The sequence below is a fragment of the Bombus flavifrons genome, chromosome 5 (genome assembly GCF_040668555.2).
Source record: "Bombus flavifrons isolate JBK064 chromosome 5, iyBomFlav1_principal, whole genome shotgun sequence".
Lineage (NCBI taxonomy): Eukaryota > Metazoa > Arthropoda > Insecta > Hymenoptera > Apidae > Bombus > Bombus flavifrons.
This window is the reverse complement of record NC_138446.1, coordinates 1,192,798-1,215,000: the sequence shown is the minus strand read 5'-3', so window position 1 is coordinate 1,215,000 and position 22,203 is coordinate 1,192,798. Positions and strand designations below refer to the sequence as shown.

General features: G+C 33.5%; 3 protein-coding genes and 2 long non-coding RNA genes across 13 annotated transcripts in view; 2 read left to right on the top strand and 3 right to left on the bottom strand.

Annotated features, from left to right (window-relative positions):
* Nucleotides 1–5,957, bottom strand: part of Pten (phosphatase and tensin-like protein) — a 14,309-nt gene extending 8,352 nt beyond the window's left edge. For 2 of the 8 annotated variants that reach the window (XM_069113717.1, XM_069113716.1), the window contains exons 1-8: nucleotides 3,809–4,061; nucleotides 3,370–3,574; nucleotides 3,149–3,278; nucleotides 2,781–3,059; nucleotides 2,567–2,712; nucleotides 2,325–2,488; nucleotides 1,966–2,247; nucleotides 1,640–1,826 (exon numbers count right to left, since the gene is read on the bottom strand). In XM_069113717.1, coding sequence (XP_068969818.1) covers nucleotides 1,640–1,826; nucleotides 1,966–2,247; nucleotides 2,325–2,488; nucleotides 2,567–2,712; nucleotides 2,781–3,059; nucleotides 3,149–3,278; nucleotides 3,370–3,574; nucleotides 3,809–3,880 — 1,465 coding nt within the window. In that variant the 5' untranslated portion in view covers nucleotides 3,881–4,061. The other 6 variants (XM_069113720.1, XM_069113722.1, XM_069113723.1 and 3 more) reach the window with 6 other exon arrangements.
* A 143-nt stretch (nucleotides 5,958–6,100) lies between these two features.
* On the bottom strand, nucleotides 6,101–8,411 carry LOC138180156 (outer mitochondrial transmembrane helix translocase). The gene is made up of 6 exons (XM_069113731.1): nucleotides 7,970–8,411; nucleotides 7,598–7,840; nucleotides 7,338–7,539; nucleotides 7,060–7,256; nucleotides 6,747–6,925; nucleotides 6,101–6,661 (listed from the first exon to the last, which is right to left on the bottom strand). Exons 1-6 carry the CDS (start codon nucleotides 8,123–8,125, stop codon nucleotides 6,511–6,513), a joined length of 1,128 nt encoding a protein of 375 aa, XP_068969832.1. The 5' UTR covers nucleotides 8,126–8,411; the 3' UTR covers nucleotides 6,101–6,510.
* Nucleotides 8,412–10,723: 2,312 nt separating this feature from the next.
* Nucleotides 10,724–14,285, top strand: LOC138180165 (uncharacterized). 2 transcript variants are annotated; one of them, XR_011173215.1, is made up of 4 exons: nucleotides 10,724–11,154; nucleotides 11,250–11,513; nucleotides 11,577–12,211; nucleotides 12,573–14,285. It is a non-coding gene; the product is annotated as an uncharacterized LOC138180165 (long non-coding RNA). The 2 variants fall into 2 exon arrangements; XR_011173216.1 differs by having other exon boundaries at nucleotides 10,728–11,154; nucleotides 11,881–12,211.
* On the bottom strand, nucleotides 13,715–15,101 carry LOC138180162 (UPAR/Ly6 domain-containing protein crok). The gene is made up of 3 exons (XM_069113741.1): nucleotides 14,947–15,101; nucleotides 14,435–14,620; nucleotides 13,715–14,285 (listed from the first exon to the last, which is right to left on the bottom strand). The coding sequence occupies exons 1-3, from the start codon at nucleotides 15,002–15,004 to the stop codon at nucleotides 14,068–14,070; spliced, it is 462 nt and encodes a 153-aa protein (XP_068969842.1). The 5' UTR covers nucleotides 15,005–15,101; the 3' UTR covers nucleotides 13,715–14,067.
* A 250-nt stretch (nucleotides 15,102–15,351) lies between these two features.
* Nucleotides 15,352–21,429, top strand: LOC138180170 (uncharacterized). Its single transcript, XR_011173220.1, has 4 exons — nucleotides 15,352–15,740; nucleotides 15,837–17,020; nucleotides 17,241–17,411; nucleotides 20,856–21,429. It is a non-coding gene; the product is annotated as an uncharacterized LOC138180170 (long non-coding RNA).
* The last annotated feature ends 774 nt before the right edge of the window (nucleotides 21,430–22,203 follow it).

The window sequence follows — 22,203 nt, the reverse complement described above, 5'->3', positions numbered from 1 at the left end:
TATAATCCTAGTACCGCAGTAACAAAGATTCACACACGATAATTTACTCGATAGAACACGATAACTTAATTGAAATTAGATGTATCTTGTCATCGATATGAAAATCGTGTTTGCAAGATATCAAGAATTACAACTTTAAAAAATTGCACAGCCTGTTAATCTATAACATATTTCTATTACAAAATTGAAAGAATTAAATTTTCTGTACATTTGTTATCTTACAAATTTTGGCTACATCCTTCTACTCAAATCTATGCGAATTAGTTTTGCTATTTCCAAAATGTTAACGATCATCACATTGTATAAGGCAATCAGGATACATTTAAGTTATTTATCTGTTTCATAATGCCACGTCGAATACAAGTACAAACGGTAAAATGTTACGATTACAAATTGTCGCGCTTCTTACTCCCGTACTTATTGCATTAGTCAATTATTTTCTATAAGTTGGCTTTGTCATACAATTACAAAACAAATACTAGTTTCGTACATAGTACGTGATTACATAATTGCATAAACGCAAAAGACGGCACTTTCTCTTCAACACTAAGAATTCTCTTATTTGTTTGTTTGTGTGTATGTGCGTGGGCACGCGTGCGCGCGTGTGCGTATGTACATATGTATATTCACACACATACATCAAATTTTACTACTTCGGACAGTTAAAATAAACAGTCATCGAAACAAAATACTTCAGGAAACCTAATGAAAAATAGATGGAACGTACATGGTAGTCATAATAGAGATTAATTTTTTTTCAATAATTTTTAATAATAAATATCCAATAATTTCTATTCAGAAAAAAAGATCGTAATCTTGAATCTTGAATACTGAAACATCTTAATATTTTGCAAACAATATCTGCTATGCAAAAATATACAATATCTTAATTTGCAGTTCTTTTATTTCGGGACATTCGATGGAATCTACTTAGTATCGACTATCTCAGACATATTATCAATATCAAAAGCTTTTGTTAAACAGATGTAGAATCAATAACTTTGATTAATTATAACTTTAGAACTACAACAAAACATTAAACATTCATTCGATAAATGTTATCTTACCGAAGGAATAGTATCGAAATATTCTGATATTCTACTGACTTCATAAAAATTCTCTACCAAAGTATTTTTTAAGTCTTCTTATCTTTCGAAACTGATCAACCTAAATCTTTCTGTAGACACATATTATTGTTCATTATCAGAGGACATTAGATAAAATCGATGCATTTAAGAACTTATCGAATGCTAATTTTTCATGCTAGCATAACAAAAAGAAACTAATAGCACGATCTGGTTTCACATAAAGTTATTGTAAAGCTCGAATGCCAGTTCAGAGAACTCAGCGTTTAAGTACAACATACGACAAATATATGTATATATACATATGTACGTGTATGTACATATACAAATATATATTTCTTTTTATGTGTCTAACGTGGCCGAACGTATGAGAGCTGAAGAACGTTTCACATTGCCAGTGCTTTGCCGATGACTACTTCTACTTTTATCCCCATGCGAGAGTAAACCTTTTGCAGTTTCTCTGAGACTAGCTCTTTGGTGGATACTAACGTGTGTACGGCTACTGCTGTGTGTAAGAGGATGGTGATTCACCACCAGAGATGCAGAAGACTCACCAGATTCCCCATCTTCATCTCCCGTCGTATCACCAGTTGTGTCGCATTCACTGCTATCCGCTTCGCTTGATTCGCTCGGGGTATCTTGTCCTCCCATTCCTATTTGTATACCCTCTCCTGTTCTATTTGTTGTCGCTGATACAGTTTGCGATATATTACCACCCATCCGATGCATAAATAAGCTAACCTACAACAACGTTCAATCAGTTAGAATAAAATGATTATTCGTAGAATAAAATTCGGATGAATATAATAAATATATATAAAACGCGTCAAATGTGTGTGATTAATTTACTCATCAAATGTGATCAATTATATGTACTTACTTTAAAATCAGCGCTATACACTTTGTGATGTTTATCCTTGTGTGCGTCATCCAGACCCCATTTATCTATACTTAAAACAAGAGTAGGTGGCATAGGTCCGAGACTAGCTAAGGATCCGGCTCTGGGTTTCATGTGCGACATAACCACTGGTAATTCCATAGTTGCACCATCGCAACTCAATGCCCTAGTTGAACGCTCAACTGGTAACTCTCCATTATCGTATTCCGGCGATAAGTAGTCTCGTACGAAGAATGTATTGAACCAAAAATGAAACAATTTTTCCTAGGTACGGAGCGAACGAATTGATTAAGTATGTTATGAGAAATTATGAATCTCATTAATTTTATCTGAATATGTACCTTTCGCTTCATTTTTGGTCTATTAAAGAAATCCACTCGTATATCTCCTGTCAATGCTATGCTGTGTTTTAAAGGGATACTGACTGTGTGCATTCCTTTTCGTACTTCAACTATATCAGAGCTAAATATTTTTTTCTTAGATTCAGATATTACGCAATGCAAATCTAAAATACAAAAACTGTATGTAATCATATTTTACATCTAATTTTTTCAATGCATCCTCAATAGCTCATTATTCTTACATCCTTGACCTCCATGAAAAATAGGTGCTGGATCCAATTGTATTTTTCGTAACAACAATGTAACTGGTTGATAATCTAGTCCTTCTTGTACAAGAGTAGCATAATAATCCACATACCTCCTCTGTGAAGGTATTGTTACCCCCTTCCTGAATAATAAACAATATTAATAAAACAATTGTTCATACATAAGAAGAACAAAAAAAAATATAATCACCTATCGTGTGTTCTTTTATTTCCATAGTAATTAAGGGCTTCTGTGGCAGTGGGAAATTGTTTAGTATGAAGAAGGTAACAACACACCATTACACCCGTCCGACCTTTACCAGCCTTACAGTGTACGACAGCTACATTTTCCTGATGACGAGAAAGCCATTCGTGCACGTCTTCGCAAAATGGTCTGATTTGATCCAACATTGGTGGATTATGATCATCAAACGCATATGTAGCTACCCTTTGTTTAAATTTCTTAAAATCATAAGATCTCTCTGAACATCTGAAAGATATAATTGTTTTAAAATTTATTTCTTGATCCTTTGATAAAAGAAACAAAAATAAGCATAAAAAAGTGTTTGAAATGCTTACAGATTGTAAATCTTATAATGATCTTTATGCCTAGATTCCAACAGTTTAACAACATCATCTATGTGATTCCTATACACTCCTTCTAACTTTTCAGCTGGAAATCCCATTGCTATTAAGTTATCTCTTATATCTGTTGTTAACAAACCATGGTTAAGGAATATAGAAACAAAAATATCAATACATATCAAGAAATTACGCTGATAATTGTGAAAAAAGGATACATGTGAGATCAAGGTCAAAGCCATCTTCTGTGAAACGCCTACGACGTTTGCTCACCATTCCCTTGATACGGTTGGTCATCTTCATATTACTGATAGTATTGGACATACTTGGCTGACTGAATTTTAAATCTCCTCCTTCAGTTCCTATAATTTCAGTCTCCACTTCTTCTTGATAACAAAATGACAAGATTGCCCATGACCATTGCTAGAGAAAAATGACAAAATTTTGGTGCTAAACCGTTAATTATAACTATAACAGATGTAACATATGCATATACATCTATACATTTGGTTCGTATCTTTAGAACAAGATTAAGAAATGCATTATACAAACACTGACAAGTAATACAAAAATCAAGATGACAGAATACAAAAAAAGGATAAAAGATAAACCCATATTTGAACGTAAATGGTAGATATAGAACCGTTAATAACATACTCGCATAAATACTGTGAACTTAATCTTCATACAATCGTTGACAAAATCAGAAGTACAGTCAATAAAAAGCATTTTCAGAGTTTTACAAAGTAACGATTATAGTCTCATGTTTTTTATGATAAATTAAAATCGTACATGAATGCGGTAAGAAAAACTGACACTTGGAACATGGCGAAAAAGAAAGAAAAGAAATGATAAACGATAAACATTCGCGATTTATGGTCATTTAGTTACAAGTTCGTTATCAAAAGAACATTACTCGCAAGAAAACGCCGTGTAGAAGCGTCGATGAAAAGTTAGGTTAAGCACCGTTTATAATACATCACAGAGGCCACTTAACACCGCGGTACATTTTCACGCCAGTTTCACCGATACATTGTCCATCTTCTCTTTAATTTAATGTTCACATATCGTTTATAGGAGACTTGCATCAGATTTTAAAGAAATCGTTCGAGATACCATATTACTTTTGAAAAGTAAAAAAACAATCTTTTCTCGCATGTAACGTAAAATTCACTCCAGTCCTTTCGGAGCATGTTCAACTACGATCTAGCGGCACTCCCAGTTACGGTGAATTTCTAAAGAATAAAGTTAGCATCGATAAAAATCTCTCGAGTGCTCCATGGAATCCGTTGATCTAATTGCTTTATAATCGACAAGTTTTGTCTAATCACACCAATAAATGTATAAACTGGTTCAGAAGTTTCCGTTCACAGAAGAATCACGTTTTGGTGGCGTAATCGTGTCATCGTGTCAAAGTAGTAATATGAACTCAAACCACATTCTATCACGAAAATAAAGTGGTTTTTGGACAAAGAATTTATACAGATGTAATAAACGCACATATTCATGAATACGACCGTGAGGAACAACACAATGTCTATGTTGCATCCTCAATTTGCCAACATGGATAGACACGCACACGCGATACGGACACTCACCACTAACGCATAAGATCATGCATCGCGGTTGTTGCGGAATGGTTGTCCACTCTGCGAACGAACCGTCGTGATGTTACGCAGGATTTTACAGACGATCGTACCGGGATCCGATTGGAATCGTCGTTTTTTCTTTCCTCTTTATCTCCATCTTTTCGTTAAATCGTTAACGAAGGTCAGGCGGAAAAATGAAGAAAAAGTCCAACTTAATTAACGAACAGAAGTTTTCTTTGTAACATCCATTTTAAACACAGTTTACATCTTATGTGAAATGTAAAATCTCCCTCAGCCACCTTTGTCACTAGAAGCGCCATTCACAACGACGCGTTCATATCGCGTTTACTTGCGCTTCTCGCTGCAATGCTTAATAACAGCATTTATGTACCTTTTCTTTTAAGAAAATATTCTCCTTTCTCGTCTATTCTCGGCGTTTCACCGGTATTACTGCCGTATCTTACCGAAAGAAGAAGAAAGGAACAGGGTAAAGGCTCACAGAGGCTTTGTCATCCTAGAAGTTTCATCCCGGAAACTTTTGCTGCTCTTCTCTGAAATACTCCGTCGGTATCCTTTTTTTTTTGCGCATGCGTTTTTTCTATTCCTTCTTTTTTTTATATTTATGCTTTCTTTTTATCAAATATTTCTATTAAACTACAAAGATTATTTCTCTAAACATTTTATGAATGCCGATTCCTCACACTTAAAATCATATTTTATTAATATTATTAATTTTTTCTTCTTTGTACTACAAATGCTGATTAAAAGTTATTGTAATCTTTAACAAAATGCCATATACGTATATATTGAAACAAACTATTTAATATATGAAACTATAAATCTTTTTTTTGGTATTTCATAAATTTGTATTATCTTTCACATAAAATTATTTTCGGACAGTGTTAATTTTTCTATACACGTACTGTTAAGTTTGGTTTTGATCTCAAGTTTAAATTATTTGTGCATTAGATATAATAATTTCTTTATCGCTGCTAATTTTGTTTTTATCAATTGCGAAGACGCGATTAATAATAATATTCGAAATATCTGCTTATTTATGAACAAGAATTATGAATTCTTATCTGTACACTGATAAATACAAAAGCTTATACATTTAAGTAACAATCAATTAACAAATTAATTTACATAACAATAATCAAGATATATCCATATTATTACTTTCTTATATTAATCGAAATCACGTATATACACTTAAATGCACTTGTCCTTACACATATATAGAGGTTTCTTTCGAAAAAAAATTGCGGACATATTTAGAAACTACCAGTATGATTAATTTTAATTCACTAACTAATAAAAAAGAAATTAAAATAGAATTAAATTAAAATGGCAAAATATAAATGTTGAAAGATTCAGTGACTTTTAATCAAATTGCGTGTGAAGAAAGTATAAGTTTTTTTACATCATCTTTGTATCATAAACCTTATCAAACCAATGTGTTATACGCAGTATAATAATTTAAATTATACTCAAATTTTTTCTTCTTGAAATATGTAGGTTAGTAATTTTATCAAACGTAATTTTATATTATATACATGGTTATGCATATATACATTCTTCTTTCACACGCTCTATTCCTTTTAGTGTAAATAATTATTTACCAATTATGAAATTTTGCAGTAAGGCAGACATTTTTTTTACACACATTTAAATATTTGAAAAGGAGAAATATTACTATAAAATTGTTTCCCTAACTTTTTTTTTAAATAAAAGAATTTTAAAGTAGATTGATATATTATAATATCTTGTTTAGTCTAAATCAGATTTAAGAGCACTAAGAGTACCCGTATGTATTTTAGATGTTTTTATTTTTTTGTACGATGTGAGAAGATCTTCCATTGTTATAGGTCGTACTGCATCATGATATTCCTCATCGTCAGTACTGGTAGTACCTGCGTCTCTGTAATACAAAAAAAATTAATTATGCGTTTTAATATTAACTTTTACATATATTCCTAAAGTAATGATTAAACATAAATATTAACTGTGTATGAGTTCGCAAATAATCTCGAACACGATAAATCGACGCATTTCTACAAAGTTCTTGCAGATCTGATCCAGAAAAGCCTTCTGTTATTTTTGCCAGTTTTGCTATATCCATATTTTCAGCTACTGGTTCATGATCTAAGATAAGTTTCAGAAGTTGCATTCGTTGCTGCTCATTCTGAAATATATATCATTATATATATAAGAACTGTATGTTACATATGCAGTAAATATGCAGTATTTCATACATGAATATGTGATATATATGCAAGAACACACGATTTTTTATCAATTTGTATAAATTTTATTTACTGGCAAACCAATGTGGAAAGTAGCTGGCATACGTCTAAGAATAGCTCTGTCTAAATCTTGTGGTCTGTTAGTAGCACCCATTATTATAACAGTGCAAGAAGGATCTGTAATTAATCCATCCCAAAGAGACATAAATTGTGCCTTCATCATTGCCGTTGCTTCATGATCTTGTGAATTACGTGCTCTTAGAAATGAATCTATGAAAAAATTCACAGAATATTTTACAACATTGATGATAGCACAAAATACATTATGATACATTCTTCTTTCTCACTAACCTATCTCATCAATAAAGATTATACATGGTTGAAGTTTCACAGCTAATGAAAATACAGCTGCAGTTAATTTTTGACTTTCACCATACCATTTATCAGTTAGAATGCTTACATCTAAATTAATAAAACATGTTTTAGTCTCTTTAGCAGTTGCTTTGGCAATCATTGTTTTACCACAACCTGGTGGCCCATGCAACAACACACCCTAAAATTACAATAGAGATTATAATATATAAATCATTTAACAATATAGAATCATATACCTTTGGTGCTTGTGTTAATTGAGAGTCTTCAAATAATTCCTTTCTTTGTATAGGCAGTATTACAGTTTCCTTGAGTTCTTGTATAACATGTTCAAGGCCTGCAATATTTTCCCATGAAACTCGAATATCTTTAGGATCTACTATATGATTAGCTATCATCATTTCATAATCTGTCAACTGATCCATATCTACTGTCCACAGTAGGTTATCAGTTTTGGCCAATTTTCGTAACTGTTCTTGTGCCTATAGAATATTTAAATCACACTTTTTCATAGAAAATATATAAAAAATTAAGGTTACCTTTCTAATATATAGAGAACAAAAGTTATGTAAGACTTAATTTTTGAAAATATTAAATGATTAATGTATAACCTTTTTTCTGGCTTTTTTCTTTGCATTGTTTGTAGGATCAAGTTGATTCATAATCCATTTCATACTGAAAAATCCAAAAGCCGCAATAAACGATATTCTTGCCACAAGTACAAATACTTCCGATCGCGTGTATCCAACTCCATCCGCAATATTCATTGTATATGATAGTCTGTTTCAATTTTAACAGCAAATACTTTTGTCCGTGTAATAACTTCTAACCTTTCTTCACCAATATCACATGCCACTTTATTCACTGATCAAACTTCGAACTTGAACATTTGCAAAGAAAAGAGTGGTTGTATACAACAAAGCGAGAGAGAAGCGCAAGACATGCGCAAATTATGAAAAAATCCAACAATTTTAATATAAAATTCCCCACAATCCACAATAATCAGAATTACCAATATAGAGCGTTACTACTTGGGAGTCAATAGTTGTGGTCACAGCAATCAGATTTTGTTTATATCTACTCTTTCGTCTCATTGGACAAACTATAGCAGAGTGGAAATGAAAGTACTCACGTTTATGGTTCCCTAGCTAGTGCTGCACCATGCGGACGATACTGAAAGGTGATCCACGTTAGCATATGCAAGAACCTATAAGTTAGAGATCTATTTTGTTTAATTCTACGCTACAAGAACCTATTAATTTGTACAGTTAGATGGAAAAGTTTATATCTACTTTTCTATTCGAGATAGACAAGTATAAGAATTACAAAAATCGCGCAATAATTAAATTAATTGTAAGTTGCCTAAGAAAGAGAAATTAATTGTTTACTATATCGTAGCGGCTAACTACGCTAACAAAGAAGAAATTGTCGTGTAAACGGCTAGCACGGTTTATGACTGAAAATCTATTTTTGAGAAAGCCATGATTTCCAAGAAAGAACATTCCATAAGGCGTGATTCTTTAGAGTTTTTCAGTACGGCCTCAATAGCAAATTGGTGGGTTTACAAACCCGTTTCCACGGAGAAAAAATAGTCAGATGGAGTAGAGACTCCATTGCGTATAGATGTAACCATTTTCAGTAAAAATTAAATGTTAGAAGCTGACCTATATTGAACACGTCTCTGATCTACCTTACAATATTTTTGTTAGAGAAAACAAGAGAATATTCACTTTCAACCGATAATGGATCAGTAGAATAATTTAATAATTTTAATATGTTTTCTATACACCATTCAGACATTAATATTAACATTAACATTAACCCTTGGCACTCGGCATGCCAATTATATTGGCATGAATATTTTTTAAGGCACTTCGCCTGTTTTACAGTATAAAGCTGAGCGGAAGCGCTGTTCTTTTGTTTAAGAGCAGGCGAAAACTGTTATGTCGTTGAAGAAAGGGCCTTCACAAGATTGCGGGAAAGCTCTTTGAGGGACTGCTGCTTTATAATGTACACGTCCCTCCAGAGCCATCAGATCCGCCGCATGTGACCCATGTTAGTAGAAACAACAAATAGATCTGGACCTTTCCGATGGGTGAGTCATGCATCATAATGATATAAATTATTTACTATTTATGATTGAAATTTGCTATCTGTTATTTATTTGTATATTTATTAAATTTATTTGTTTGTAAATTGGAATGTTTGATGATTAAATAGATACAAACTATTTTTCAGATGGTTAAATAATAGTAGAAAACAAGAAAATGTTTCAAATATGTTGAAAAACATAAATAAAATCATTAAATTTTAGTTTTCTGTCAAATATTAACAACCAAATATGTGTACTTTTCATCATTATGATACTAAGTGCTTATTGTTGATTATGTATTTATTGTTTATTCTCTTTTTGTTATTCGTCATTCGAATAAATTTTGGTTGCTAATCATAACAAGTTACAAACTGACAAACAGAAACAATAGCGTAGCGATCAACCGATTGTGGTATGGACTACGATGCGGTTAGGGCTTGATGGACCTTTGTGACATCGTCGAAAAATTGCTCACGAGACATCTCCATGCTAGTTCGTGCTAAATCGGCCTTCAAGGCACTTGAACATGGCTTCAGTGGAAATGGTCCCATATATTTGTATGAAACCAATTTTTCAAATAATTTTTCAGTTTAGCTGGTCTATAGGAACGGTTCCATATAAATACATTGAAGCAAATTGTTTCATTTTTGATTGTTAATGGATCTTTAGCTTAAGGCTTACATTTGTTTAATAGGTGATAAAAATAGACACGAACATGATATACCATAGCATACTAGCCCATTGTTCTTTCTATTTTTCTCGTGTCATTACATATTGTTATTTATGATGTTAAGCATTTAAACAAAAGGCGGTCTTTGGATACAATCTCAGGTAAACAATCTATTAAACATATCTGCGTTAAATTATCAATCTCAAGATGTATTATAATTCTCCATAGATTAAATCTATAGATTAACATTCAAAGAATTAATAAGCTTTACTCAGTAATGAAAGTAAGATGGATAAAAATCATAGAAAAAAATGTGTGATGACGTCAAATCTTATGTACAGTTAGTTTATACTTCTGTTTTTATTTTATTTATTTTTATAAACAAATACGAAAGTAAAACAGATATATCGCGCTAGAAATATTACTCGCAAACTATCAACTACTAAAATTACTACTAAAATGAAATTTAGATTTTCTTATAATAAAAATATTATCGCATGGAAAATAAATTTAATTTCAAATCTAAAAATTGTTAAATCTATTGTGTATAAAGAATTTTATTAAAATTATTGCACAATTGCACTGATCCATTGTCGTTTGAAAGGAAGAATTTGCTTTTATTCTCTAAAAAAAAAATATTATAAATGATTAATTTCTCATTCTCAGACAACTAAATTTAATTATTACGCGATTTTGTTATTCTCATACTTATCTATCTCAGATAAGAAAAGTAGATATGAACTTTTCCGTAAAACCGTGCAATTAAATAGGTTCTTCTAGCGTGGAACTAAATAGGCTCTTGTTTACCCTAGTGTGGAACCAATCAGAGCAGATCCCTAACATCGAAATTAAATAGTTAGATTCTTGTATATGCTGGCGTGCAATCAAACAGGAAAGATTTCTTCTCTGACTATAGTTTCTAACACACTGGTTTCTAGTTAAGGTTGCCTACCTGAAATATAATATCCAGTCGTTTTTTTTTACATAACTAGTAAATTTTGCTTAAACCAGCGAAATACTATTATTTGTTTTATGTTTTCCCTGGAGGTTAATTACCGACTCTTTTTTAATTTCATTCTCTGTTATATGAAAAAATTTTACAAAATCTGTTTAATTCGAAATAAGATAGCAATATTGAATTTCGGGAATTCCTTTCAATACCTATTGACGTTCTACTTTTTTAATTATATTTTAAAAAATATGAATTTGCATGAAAATTCGCAGTATAGTTACCAACTTTCATATCTAAAATATAATATCTGAGTTTACATTGCAATCAATGTGAAATATATATAAGTGCTTCTGACACTGCTGAAAATTAAGAATTTTAATTTACTGTTTTGTCAAACCACCAGAAATATAAAAATTGAAATATAAATTTAATTGAGAAAATGTTAGTATAAAAATTAGATTTAATATTATTTACTTCGAATTATTAATACTTGTTATTTTGTAGAGTTTCTTGACATCAAAAGATAAAGTTGCAATAATGTTTATGGGTCCTGCTGTCACAAAAAATCGTGTGAATACCGAACATGTAGAAGAATTTACAGATTTTCATATTAAATTATTCATTTTATTTTATTCTAAGTATATTTTGATTGTACTTGTGGAAATAATAGAAATGGAAATATTTTAATTCATATTATAATATTAACTATGATATATTTCTTATTTTAGTTTTTCCAATTCTCCAAGAAAAATCATTTTGATGTTTGATTTTAATAAAGAAGCAGATATTATTTCACAATTTCAAACAGGTACAATTGCAAATAGCCTTTCTGTAGACAACATTATATCAAGGGACCGACACGCCGAGGAGGATCTGGATCTCCTCAGACTTGCACAACGGCCCAGGGGATAGCGTTGAGACGGATGGTCCCTCCCAATGCCCGAACTAACCAAGAAACGACTCCCTCAGACAGGAGAAGACGCAGCAGTGCTCCGGCAGTAATTCGAAAGAGGTTCTGGGGCATCCCAGCCGAGCGTCAAGTGGTCCACCGTGGGGTTTTAGTCGGTAAAGTCCCGCACTACCTATACTACGCTTCCCAGAAGAGCGGGCGGCGGGGGTGTCCATAAGGATTTCCCCACGTATAAAAAAACAACATTATATTAATTATAATATAAACATTATTTCAACTCAATTATTTCAACAATTCTTAAAATTAATGAAATCTTTGTTAGATATGTGCATGAGGTTTCATCTATTAGACTGTCTATTTTTATAATACATTACTATGGATCATTGTTGAATTTATCGTATTATTAATAAAGATTAATAATCAACATATAACATTTGATAAGGCCATATCAAATTTAAAATTTTATATACCAGCACCAGCAAAATCATTTTCATGTTGTGGTTACTTGGTAAAAAAGTACCAATTGCTTCAAATGTAAAAATAAAAAGAAATTATGAAGCAAGGAATCATTCATATGTATTATATTGCAGGTAATCAAAAGTTTCAGACAAAAACTAACTGGATCCTTAGTACTAATGGGAATTTGGTGCAAGTCGGTTTATTCTAGAACAGCAAGTAATAAAAATTGTTCTTGTATCGTGAACGACCAAGGTTGCTCGTTAGTATTTTCGGAAGTAAGTAAACTTTTATTTTTTCGTTATTTTCCTAATATCTGGTAAAATTTTTGAGATTCACCTTGATCGCTGTAATAAAAATGAAATCCTATAGCAGAGTGTAAGTATTAATATAGCGTAAGGCAGCCAGCAACCAATATTGACGCATGCGCTGCCACAAATGTACAATTGTATCCAAAATTCACTGTAGTAGTAGCGACTGTTTTTTGCAAATATCTCGGAAACTAAGGCTGACCGCCAGTAATATGTATAAAAGGAAGTCATTCTTAATCATGTCCACCATCACATATTAAAAAATCATCGAAATCGATGAGGTTTTCTTTTATATATTTTCCGTAACTTTTTGTAATACATACACTGATTTTTCCTGCATTATTGTTTCAAAATTCCTCAAAATTCAGATTTTAAAATAATTATACTTCTCGAAGCCGTTGCGAATGTGCATGCAATTTTCTAAAAGATTATAACAAAAAATTCAAAACTATGTAATAATTTTCTTTTATATTTATATATTGCAAAAACATTTATTTTTTAACAAATTACTACCTTTTTTAAACTTTTCTTCGAATTTTTATTTTTGTTAATAACTCTTTAAATAAATAATAAAATAAGTATTTAAGTAATAAAAAATAAAAATAAGTATTCTAGAATCTTTTGAGATTTTTTGGAAGTCAGAAGAATAGCAAAAAAGTTAATTATAGATGACTCAGATTGCCCATGGAAGATGCAAAAAATATGCTTGCTCACGGAGGGTTAAGTACTGACATCTAACAAAGTTTTATCAGATAATATTTTAAATTATAATACTTTAACAATTTTACTTACCTATGAAATATTTTATACAGCAGAACCTCAATTATCCAAACATGTTTTCCATGTAAACAGTTCACTCTTTTACATAAATTTTTGTTAGCTGTCAATATTATCACTGGCGAAAAGGTCTAAGAGCAATGTATGTAAAGGGAAAGATTGAAAGAAAAATACAGATTCAGAAGAAATTATATTACTAACAAAGTTGATTTATGCCAACAATGTTGTTTATTGCATGTAATTATACAGCAGTTTTGAATATTACCGTAGATTATTTACACTTAATTAAATACAAAATTATAGGCTGATTTTAATACAAAAATGTACGATAAAAATTGACTTCCTTACCTTATAAAATTATGAAATACATATTAATCATATAAATTTATGTAATAATTGAAAATGGACGGATTTTGATATAATTCTGGACGGATTCCTTTCATTTATTAAAATAAGGCTACTTTTTATATGATACTGTTATGTTCGTAACCAACCATTCGAATCTCCCTTATTCTTGGTAATATCTTAGTATTCTATATTGTCATCTTAAAGAGAATATAATAATCGAAATAGCAAGACTAAATAAAATGATTATTGAAAATGACGATAAAGTTGATGCCGTATTGCAAGAATTTTCAGAACAGGAACATTCTTCCCAATATACACCATTTTCATACACTCCCCAATTACAAACACCCGTGACTCCGGTACTGGCAACGGAAGAACATCGACGGATCACTTGTCGCCATCTACCGTCCCCTTCGAAAATTGATCAAAATAATAAACAATGGGAACTAGATTAGCAATGAAATTATCAAATGGACGCAGTAGTAAGCGCACCACGTGTTTTAACTTATTGAGAAGAGCTAAATATGTAGTAATACAAAATTTAAAAAAAGTAAACTTACAAATAAAACCACGAGGGCTCTGACGCGTTATTTTAACACAGAAGGTGCCAGGCATGTGTGACTCTTCGCTGTTACATTCTACAGCGATATTTTTGTCTTTATCAAATTTTTCATACGCTCCACACAAATCTTCGCCTTTAGGGTCAGTGTCACTACTACATTGATAACAACGAATCGCTTGAGTGCCTAAAATTTATTTAAACGAACTAAAAGATCGATCGAAATTTAGTAATGTTCCATAACTAGACTGCGAAATTTTCTGCAGTAATAAAGATTTTGAAAGTGACAAGTTGCAAGGAATGTGCATACTATGAAAAAATATATAAAATGTTCAAAGTATAATGTTTTTTTTATAATACTTGGTATAACAACCTTGTACTGAGGCTATTTTCAAAAACATAAATTTACACAAAACTCCGCAGTTTATTCATAACCTTAAAATGAACGAACCGATTCTTTATGTAAAATAAAATATGCCAAAGTAATTTTTATTCGAAAACATGTACACTTACCTACCACTGAGAATAAAAGTAACAAATTAACACTCGCGATCACATTTTTTACAATCATTTTGAGATATTTTTGGAAGAATAGTCACTTATTCATGGGCGTTGGTTAGTATAAGCATTGACTAAATACAGACAGATAGATCTAACATTTTGTGGGACTTCGTGTCATATGTTCTGAAATACCGATCGTGTAAAAAAGTATAGGTTTTGTTTTGGCACCGACGAGGTAATTTATTGCAGCATGTTGTCATTCAGTTATGCCAATGATGCCATTTACGATTTAGAGCGGTAAATATATATTATATTCAATCCAACTGCCGAAGTCGATAAAATCAAATTCCGCTTTTGTTATACATCCATATATACACTTTTCCAACGGCCTTCGTGTTTTAGTTCGTGATGCTATAAAAGAGGGCGATAAGTGGTAAACGATAAAGAGACAGAAAATTAACCTAACCTATAGATTTATATAGAGTAAATCATACCGATAAACGGTGAGTGATAATTCATCGCTCAGCTGTGTGGCTTATTCCGTATAAATCTATAGGTTTGATTTATTTTCTGTCGCTCAACCGTCACTTGTTTTGCCGCTCAACGCTTGCCGCTTATTGTTTTTCCGTATAATCATAGTCTTCGACACGTAGAAACTACCGGGTACTAAGCACCCATAAGATCACCGAAATCAAGATACGTTGGGCATGGTTAGCCCGAAATGTGCTGTTGTTAAGAGAAAGAGAAAGAGGAAAAGAAAAATTGGAATTTTTATTTCTAACGATATAGGCAAAAAATTGAACATTGTAAAATAAATAAACATACACATGTATATGTAATATACATACATATGTATGTTTAACTATTAAGGCACCAAATTTTAACTAATTATATATTTTTAGAGAGGCACGCGCTATAAAATCTCAGATTTTTATGGAAGATACATGGAAGATACTTTAAAACAGGGTTAAGGAATATTTGTGTATAAACACTGACTATAAGGAATCAAATAGATGATCGGAAACATAGACAGTGGCTTGAAAGTTCCATCTTAATTCAGACCTAGTCTTAAAGTTTTAAAGAAATGGGAAGAAACGAGACCTAAAAATTCTAAGAGACATACGTATATTCAAAATTTGTCAGCGAAAGTTCCCCTTTGAGAGAGAGAATCATTTATGATTCAGTTTCAGTATGTTACAAGACAGTTTCAATATGTATCAACATAAACAAAAAAAAAAAAAAAGAATGAAAAGAATTTATTTTGCTAACTATTGAGTAATAACTCGCTTTATAAGCATTAAAGCATTAAAGCATTGGAGATGGCGACATCGCGTAGCGATGGGATTCAGTCATGATACCGACAGAAAATCACTTTTATTCAGTGCATACGTCTTAACAAATGAATACGAATGTCCATTGAATGACATTGAGGAAAACATGAATGATTCTCGATCGTACATCGGAATATTCGTCATTTAATCATGGAAGAACGAAAATTTAAGAGCCATCAGACGCACCCGAAACATTTTACGCGTTACCGTTTTCTTTTTGTTTCGAAATATAGATAATGTTCTAACGATTATTATCGACGAAAACGATATGTCGCGATAAAGATAAATATTTTCCAAAATCACGAATACGGAATTGGCGTATACGAAAGAATATCGTAGCGTGTAACATGGAAAAAATTCATCGATCAAGATGTAAATGCATATTCGCAGACAAAGATCTACTCGATAGATTTGCAAAGATCCTTGGTTGGCGAGACTTTAATGGAAACGCGGCCTTTGAAAACTATAGGCATCGGAATATCCGTGCAGATGCAGCGTCAGAGAGTGGTCCCGTCTATGTTGAGACACGAGAACGCTTTTCCGGTGACACGTAAATAAAAGTTCGAAGGTAAAGCGGTTGGAAATAAAACTAGCCTAGATCGAGGACTGAGGGGTAGTAATGCGAAGAAGAGGAAAGAAAGTCGGGAGAAGAGGAAAAATCGTTCCATTGAGGAAGCTGACATATCCGAAGACCATTGCTTCTCGTTGATATATTCTCACCAGGGATTTTGCAATTTGGTCGCGAGTTGATTTAGGTCTGCAATGCATAAATATTTTGGTGAATAATCGTTCATTTCGAGCAATCCTAATATCATCTTTCATTCACACGAAATTGTCAAATTTATTGGTAATGCTTAATCGGTATTTAACTTTTATCAGACTTTTATATATCGTTAGCTATAATAATTGTTGCGATCTTGCTACGAACAATCATTTAGACAATATGTTAATAACATTTAAGTATCATATTCGCAGAATGCGATAGACAGGACAGGTATGCAGCAACTGCTAGTATATACGACGAAATAAGGAGAGAACCAGAGAAAAGAAATCATAGGAAGAGACAACGAAATAAAGACAAAGCTCGTCAGTGGTGGTATAGAGAGGAAGTCTCGAGAGGAAGAGATCTTCTCTCTTATTTCTGAGGTAGTCGGTTTTTCTTTCGTTTCGGTACGAAACAGACCGAGCACGTATCTCGTTAGCGAATCATTAGCAACTCTTCTCGTGCTGCAACTACCGTCGCAACAAATGCTCGCGGCTTGTTCTATTCCGCTCTCTTTTATCGTCTTCTTTCGTTTTCTTGTCCTATTTCAAAATATTTTGCGATCCTAATCTTTTTATACTTCACGCAACGTATTTCTGTTCTACAATTGTAACATTTATATTTTCTTTAAATCAATTTTTCTGAAACGATACTATTTGCTCAGTACACACCTCATTGTCAGCTCCAAAATATGTATATACATGTCTATACGTAGAGGCGATGGTAACGATTGATTGTGTTTCGACTTCATTCCTTTCCTATTCAAACCATGGCGCCCATATTTGTTGTTTTGGCTGTCGTTCCGCTCTCGTTTAAGCCCCATCACCACCTCACTCTGGCTACCGAACGCCTTTGGCAAAGCGTGGGTCGATTTCGCAGCAAATAACCAGACGATAACTCAGCGCTGACATTGCTACGGCACTTGCAACTCTTATCGTGTACATGACCGCTGAAAGTATTATCTCTTCACGAACTAAAGACCACACTGTTCTTGTTCTTATCTTTATTCTTTTTTTATTGACGCATGTCTATTCCTTCTGAGAATCATTTATTTGTTTTTGTAATTTAGTCAAAATTTAATTTTAAATGTAAAATGATTAAAAATGATATTTCAATGACCCATTCGTGTGCAAAGCAATAAAGTCAAAGATAGTGTAGTGGCTTGAATATTAATCTGAGAAACTGTAGATACGTGGAATATGTGCTTGTCATGATGTTAATTCGTCGGATGAATCGTCCAGATACGATCATGGTGAACATAAGACACCACACATAACGTAGCAATGCAATGACAAACATCGAACAGAGTCAAGGACGAAGATTCGAATTTATAACAGCGACGATCAGCTTTTGGCAAATAGAATAAATTTGCAAAGTCTCGGCATTAGAGCGAGACGATTTTACTGGAGGGAAGCCGCATAATACGATCCCGGCTGAGATGGGTAGAGGGAAAGTTCGAGAACGGATCGAATGAAATTTGAATAAAAATACCGTTCTTCCTCGGATGGGTTCTCCGAGAAGGCAAAGTAAAGCACGGTCTTAGCCGCCAAGGGGTCAGTCGACTCAATTCCTAGAGGACGACGCATCGTATAATAGCTAGATTTTCCAATAGGCGGTACTAGCTTCCGGATCACGTACTTTCTCTTCGTTTCGCTATTTCTTCGACTACCTGCTCTTAATCACGCTTCACCGGAATCTCGCGAAAACGCGTTCTCAGCCTTTTTATCGATTTTCTTCATCTTTACTCTCTCCCTTACTCTCTCTTTCTCTCTCTCTCTTTCTCTCTCTCTCTCTCTCTCTTTCTCTCTTTCTAACGGTACTTTGTTAATTGATTTGACCTCTGATCGTTTACTGACATTTTAACGTTACGTTCATTTAACGTTTTGAAGTCTATATGTATAGGACAATGTTAGCCAACAAGGATACCTGATTATAATAAAAGAAAACTTGCAGGTAGAATTCGAAAAGTAAACAAAGATAATTCGTAAGAGAATTTCTAAATTTCGGATCAAAGAAGCCGATGATTATCGGCTAATTTAGTGGCCGAGATTGGTAAACACTGTTGGTGAATCGTTCGTTATGGCTGACATGGTCCTATGTGTATTGGGTATACGTGCCGTAGAATCGACCGGTTAGACTATAAATTGTACTGGTTAGGCAAGAAGAAGAATGGACACTTTTAAAAGCCTTTAGCTATCTTTGGATATTTTCAAAGATTTACGAAACTAGAAACGATCTTGGTTGAATACAGGGTGGTAGTAAGCTCACAAATTTCTTCCCTCCTTTTTTTCTTTTCTACGTAGTTTTGTAACTTTCTTCTCGTTACTCCTTTGCACTCACTATCCTTATTATCCTTGTTTTTTTTCCCTTTCTTCTCGTCGTCGTTTCTTTTAAGAAGCTTCGTAGAAACTCTTTAGCTCTTGATATTAAGCCAAGCGATTTTACGCAAACGACGGATCGCATTTTCCAAGTTTTCCATCGCGAAACGCAAATCAAATTCCCCAAAGGATTTCACCCCGATCCTACCAAACTTTGTTCCTGCTCTTTAGGAGGGTGTTGAGTTCCGTATTTCGCGCAAACTACCGTTATATATTATACATATGTATATACACAGATATGCTGGATTCGCGTTCAATTGTTTTTCATTCGAATAATTCTTTAGCCTTTCATGGCTTCATAATCGCGATAAAGAACGACGAGGAACAAAAAGTATCAGAGAATGATTAAGGCAAGGAGAGAGCAGCAGATCGTCGATCCTTAGATAACGCGACACTGCATAGTGCGACGTATGAGTATGAGATGGGAGGAGGAAATTGATTTTGCATTACAAAGCCGGTAGTTCGTAATAATAGAGCGTGCGTTTCATAGGCACAAGTACGAGCACTTACCCTCTATGAATTGTCCAATTATATTATTATTCGAAGCTAAATCCGTAGTCGAGTATCCGACTGAGTGAGAGGTGCGATACGAAATACGTTCCATGCCTTGATTCGCAATATCAATGTCAATTCGAATATAGACTGTTTATGATCAAAGCAAACTTGCGCACGAGCGCTTGTCCTTTTTTCTGTTCTCGTTTGTCTAAAAGAATTTGGCGTGCTGTATGTGCGTTACACGATACACCAATTCACGTCAGAAGCGAAATTTTCTTCGTAACAGAAGAACACTACCGCTCACAAGTACAACCCATAGTTAGTTGGATCACTTGAGATTTTTAATATTTTTCGTTCTTTTTACCGATCTCTTTTATGCATATATTTGTCCAACAGATAGCGAACTGTTCGCGAATAACAGTATGGACCCAGCATTCTAACGAATGTGGGAAGGAGCAAAACGAATGAGGGGACAGATTCGAAGAGATTACAAGGTTGGCTCATAAATACATTAGCCGTGCTAATTGACGAATCGTTAATCTCGCTACGCGTTACGTCCGGAATAGTAACGGATGCGAACAATAATGTCTCGGAGGACCGCAAAATCGGTTCGGACACGCTTCGCTCTCCCACGCTCGGAAATTGCATCGACCTACACGCTCAACGAATTCCTACCAAACCCTCGCTACGTTGCGTTGGTCACAATGTATCAGGCAGATCGCCAAACGACTGCGTTTCTCCAGCTTCCTTGCTTCCTGTAGTATCCTGCGCCATTTTTATCGTTACCTTTACTTATTTATTCTTTTGTACCTAAGTATTTTAGTACAACACTTTGTCCGATAACAACAAAGAAAATAACGAGTTTGTTGGAGTTTTCGTTTAGTTGCTTCTCATCTCTCCCCTCATTTAGCAAGATACTTCTTTAACATCGATGGTTTCTTCTTTTCGTTTCAGAAATCATAAATGTGTGAGAATTACGTCAAACTTCGAATATGACGTGTGATAGTTCGAAAAGCATGTGCCATTTCAAGATTGATATAATAATATGACGAAAACGAAAGAGCGAGGAAAGCGTTGGTAACCCGCATAATCAAATCCATCCATATCCTATCCATATTCGCGAGAACAAGTCGATCGATCACGATCGATGAATTACAAGGAGCAGAGCTGATTCAATTTGTTCGACGCTAGCTTGCAATTTTTCCGATCTCGTTGCACGCGAATGATTCTACAGGAAATGCGGTTGGCATGAAAATGTCTGTTTACTATGTAAAACGTCGATTACGAGGACGCTCCTGCGTTTATTTTTCTATTCTTCCTCAAGTTTTCAAAGATATCTCCACATAAGGGTTTGATTTTTTAACGTCGCGTCGGAACAGTTATCGTTAAGATATCATTGTAGCTTAGTTATTATATATTATTATAGATATATAGATATTATATATTATATACAGGGTGGTTGGTAACTGGTGGTACAAGCGGAAAGGGGGTGATTCCACGCGAAAAAAGAAGTCGAAAATATAGAATAAAAATTTAAAAAAAATTTTTTTTTCTTTTTTAAATTTTCCCATGGAGACAACGATCTACAGTGAGATCCGATATAACGAGACGTGATAAAGTGCACGCGTACCGAGCGCAAATTCAAAGTCCATTTTCTCGAAAATAAAGCCTCAAACGAAAAATTTTTATTCTATATTTTTGACTTCTTTTTTCGCGTAGAATCACCCCCTTTCCGCTTGTACCACTAGTTACCAACCACCCTGTATATTAGTAGATACCCTAATTTTTTTAAAAGATAAAAGACAACTTCTCTAAATAGTTACCGAAACTTCTGATTCGTATGAAATATACGTGGACCGACAACCATGATTCTCATCGCTCGATCGGGACATTTGAAATATCCAGGGGATCTCTGAAAGAATTATCCGTGTCTGAATATCGAAGGTACTTCGTTCGAAATATGTTGCAGTGTTTGCGCGGTTTCGATTCCAATATGACTGAGAGAAAAAATTACGATCAAGATGACTTCACGGATGGTTGTAGTTTCGAAGTAAGGTAAGGTTGCATTCAAGGCACCAATGGGTCCATGATCGTAGTCGTTCGTCGAATACGAACAAGTAAATATTGATGCGCCAGTGCGATCCGATCGCCGCGCTGCGGGAATAAGTCACTCTGATGGTAGCAAATCCTTCTAAACTCTAAATTGGAAAACGTAATGGAACGACCAGGTAGAACGTCACAATATTCTGGATCATCGAACATGTACGTGAGTATCGTGAACGTAATTGTTCCAACTAGCTAC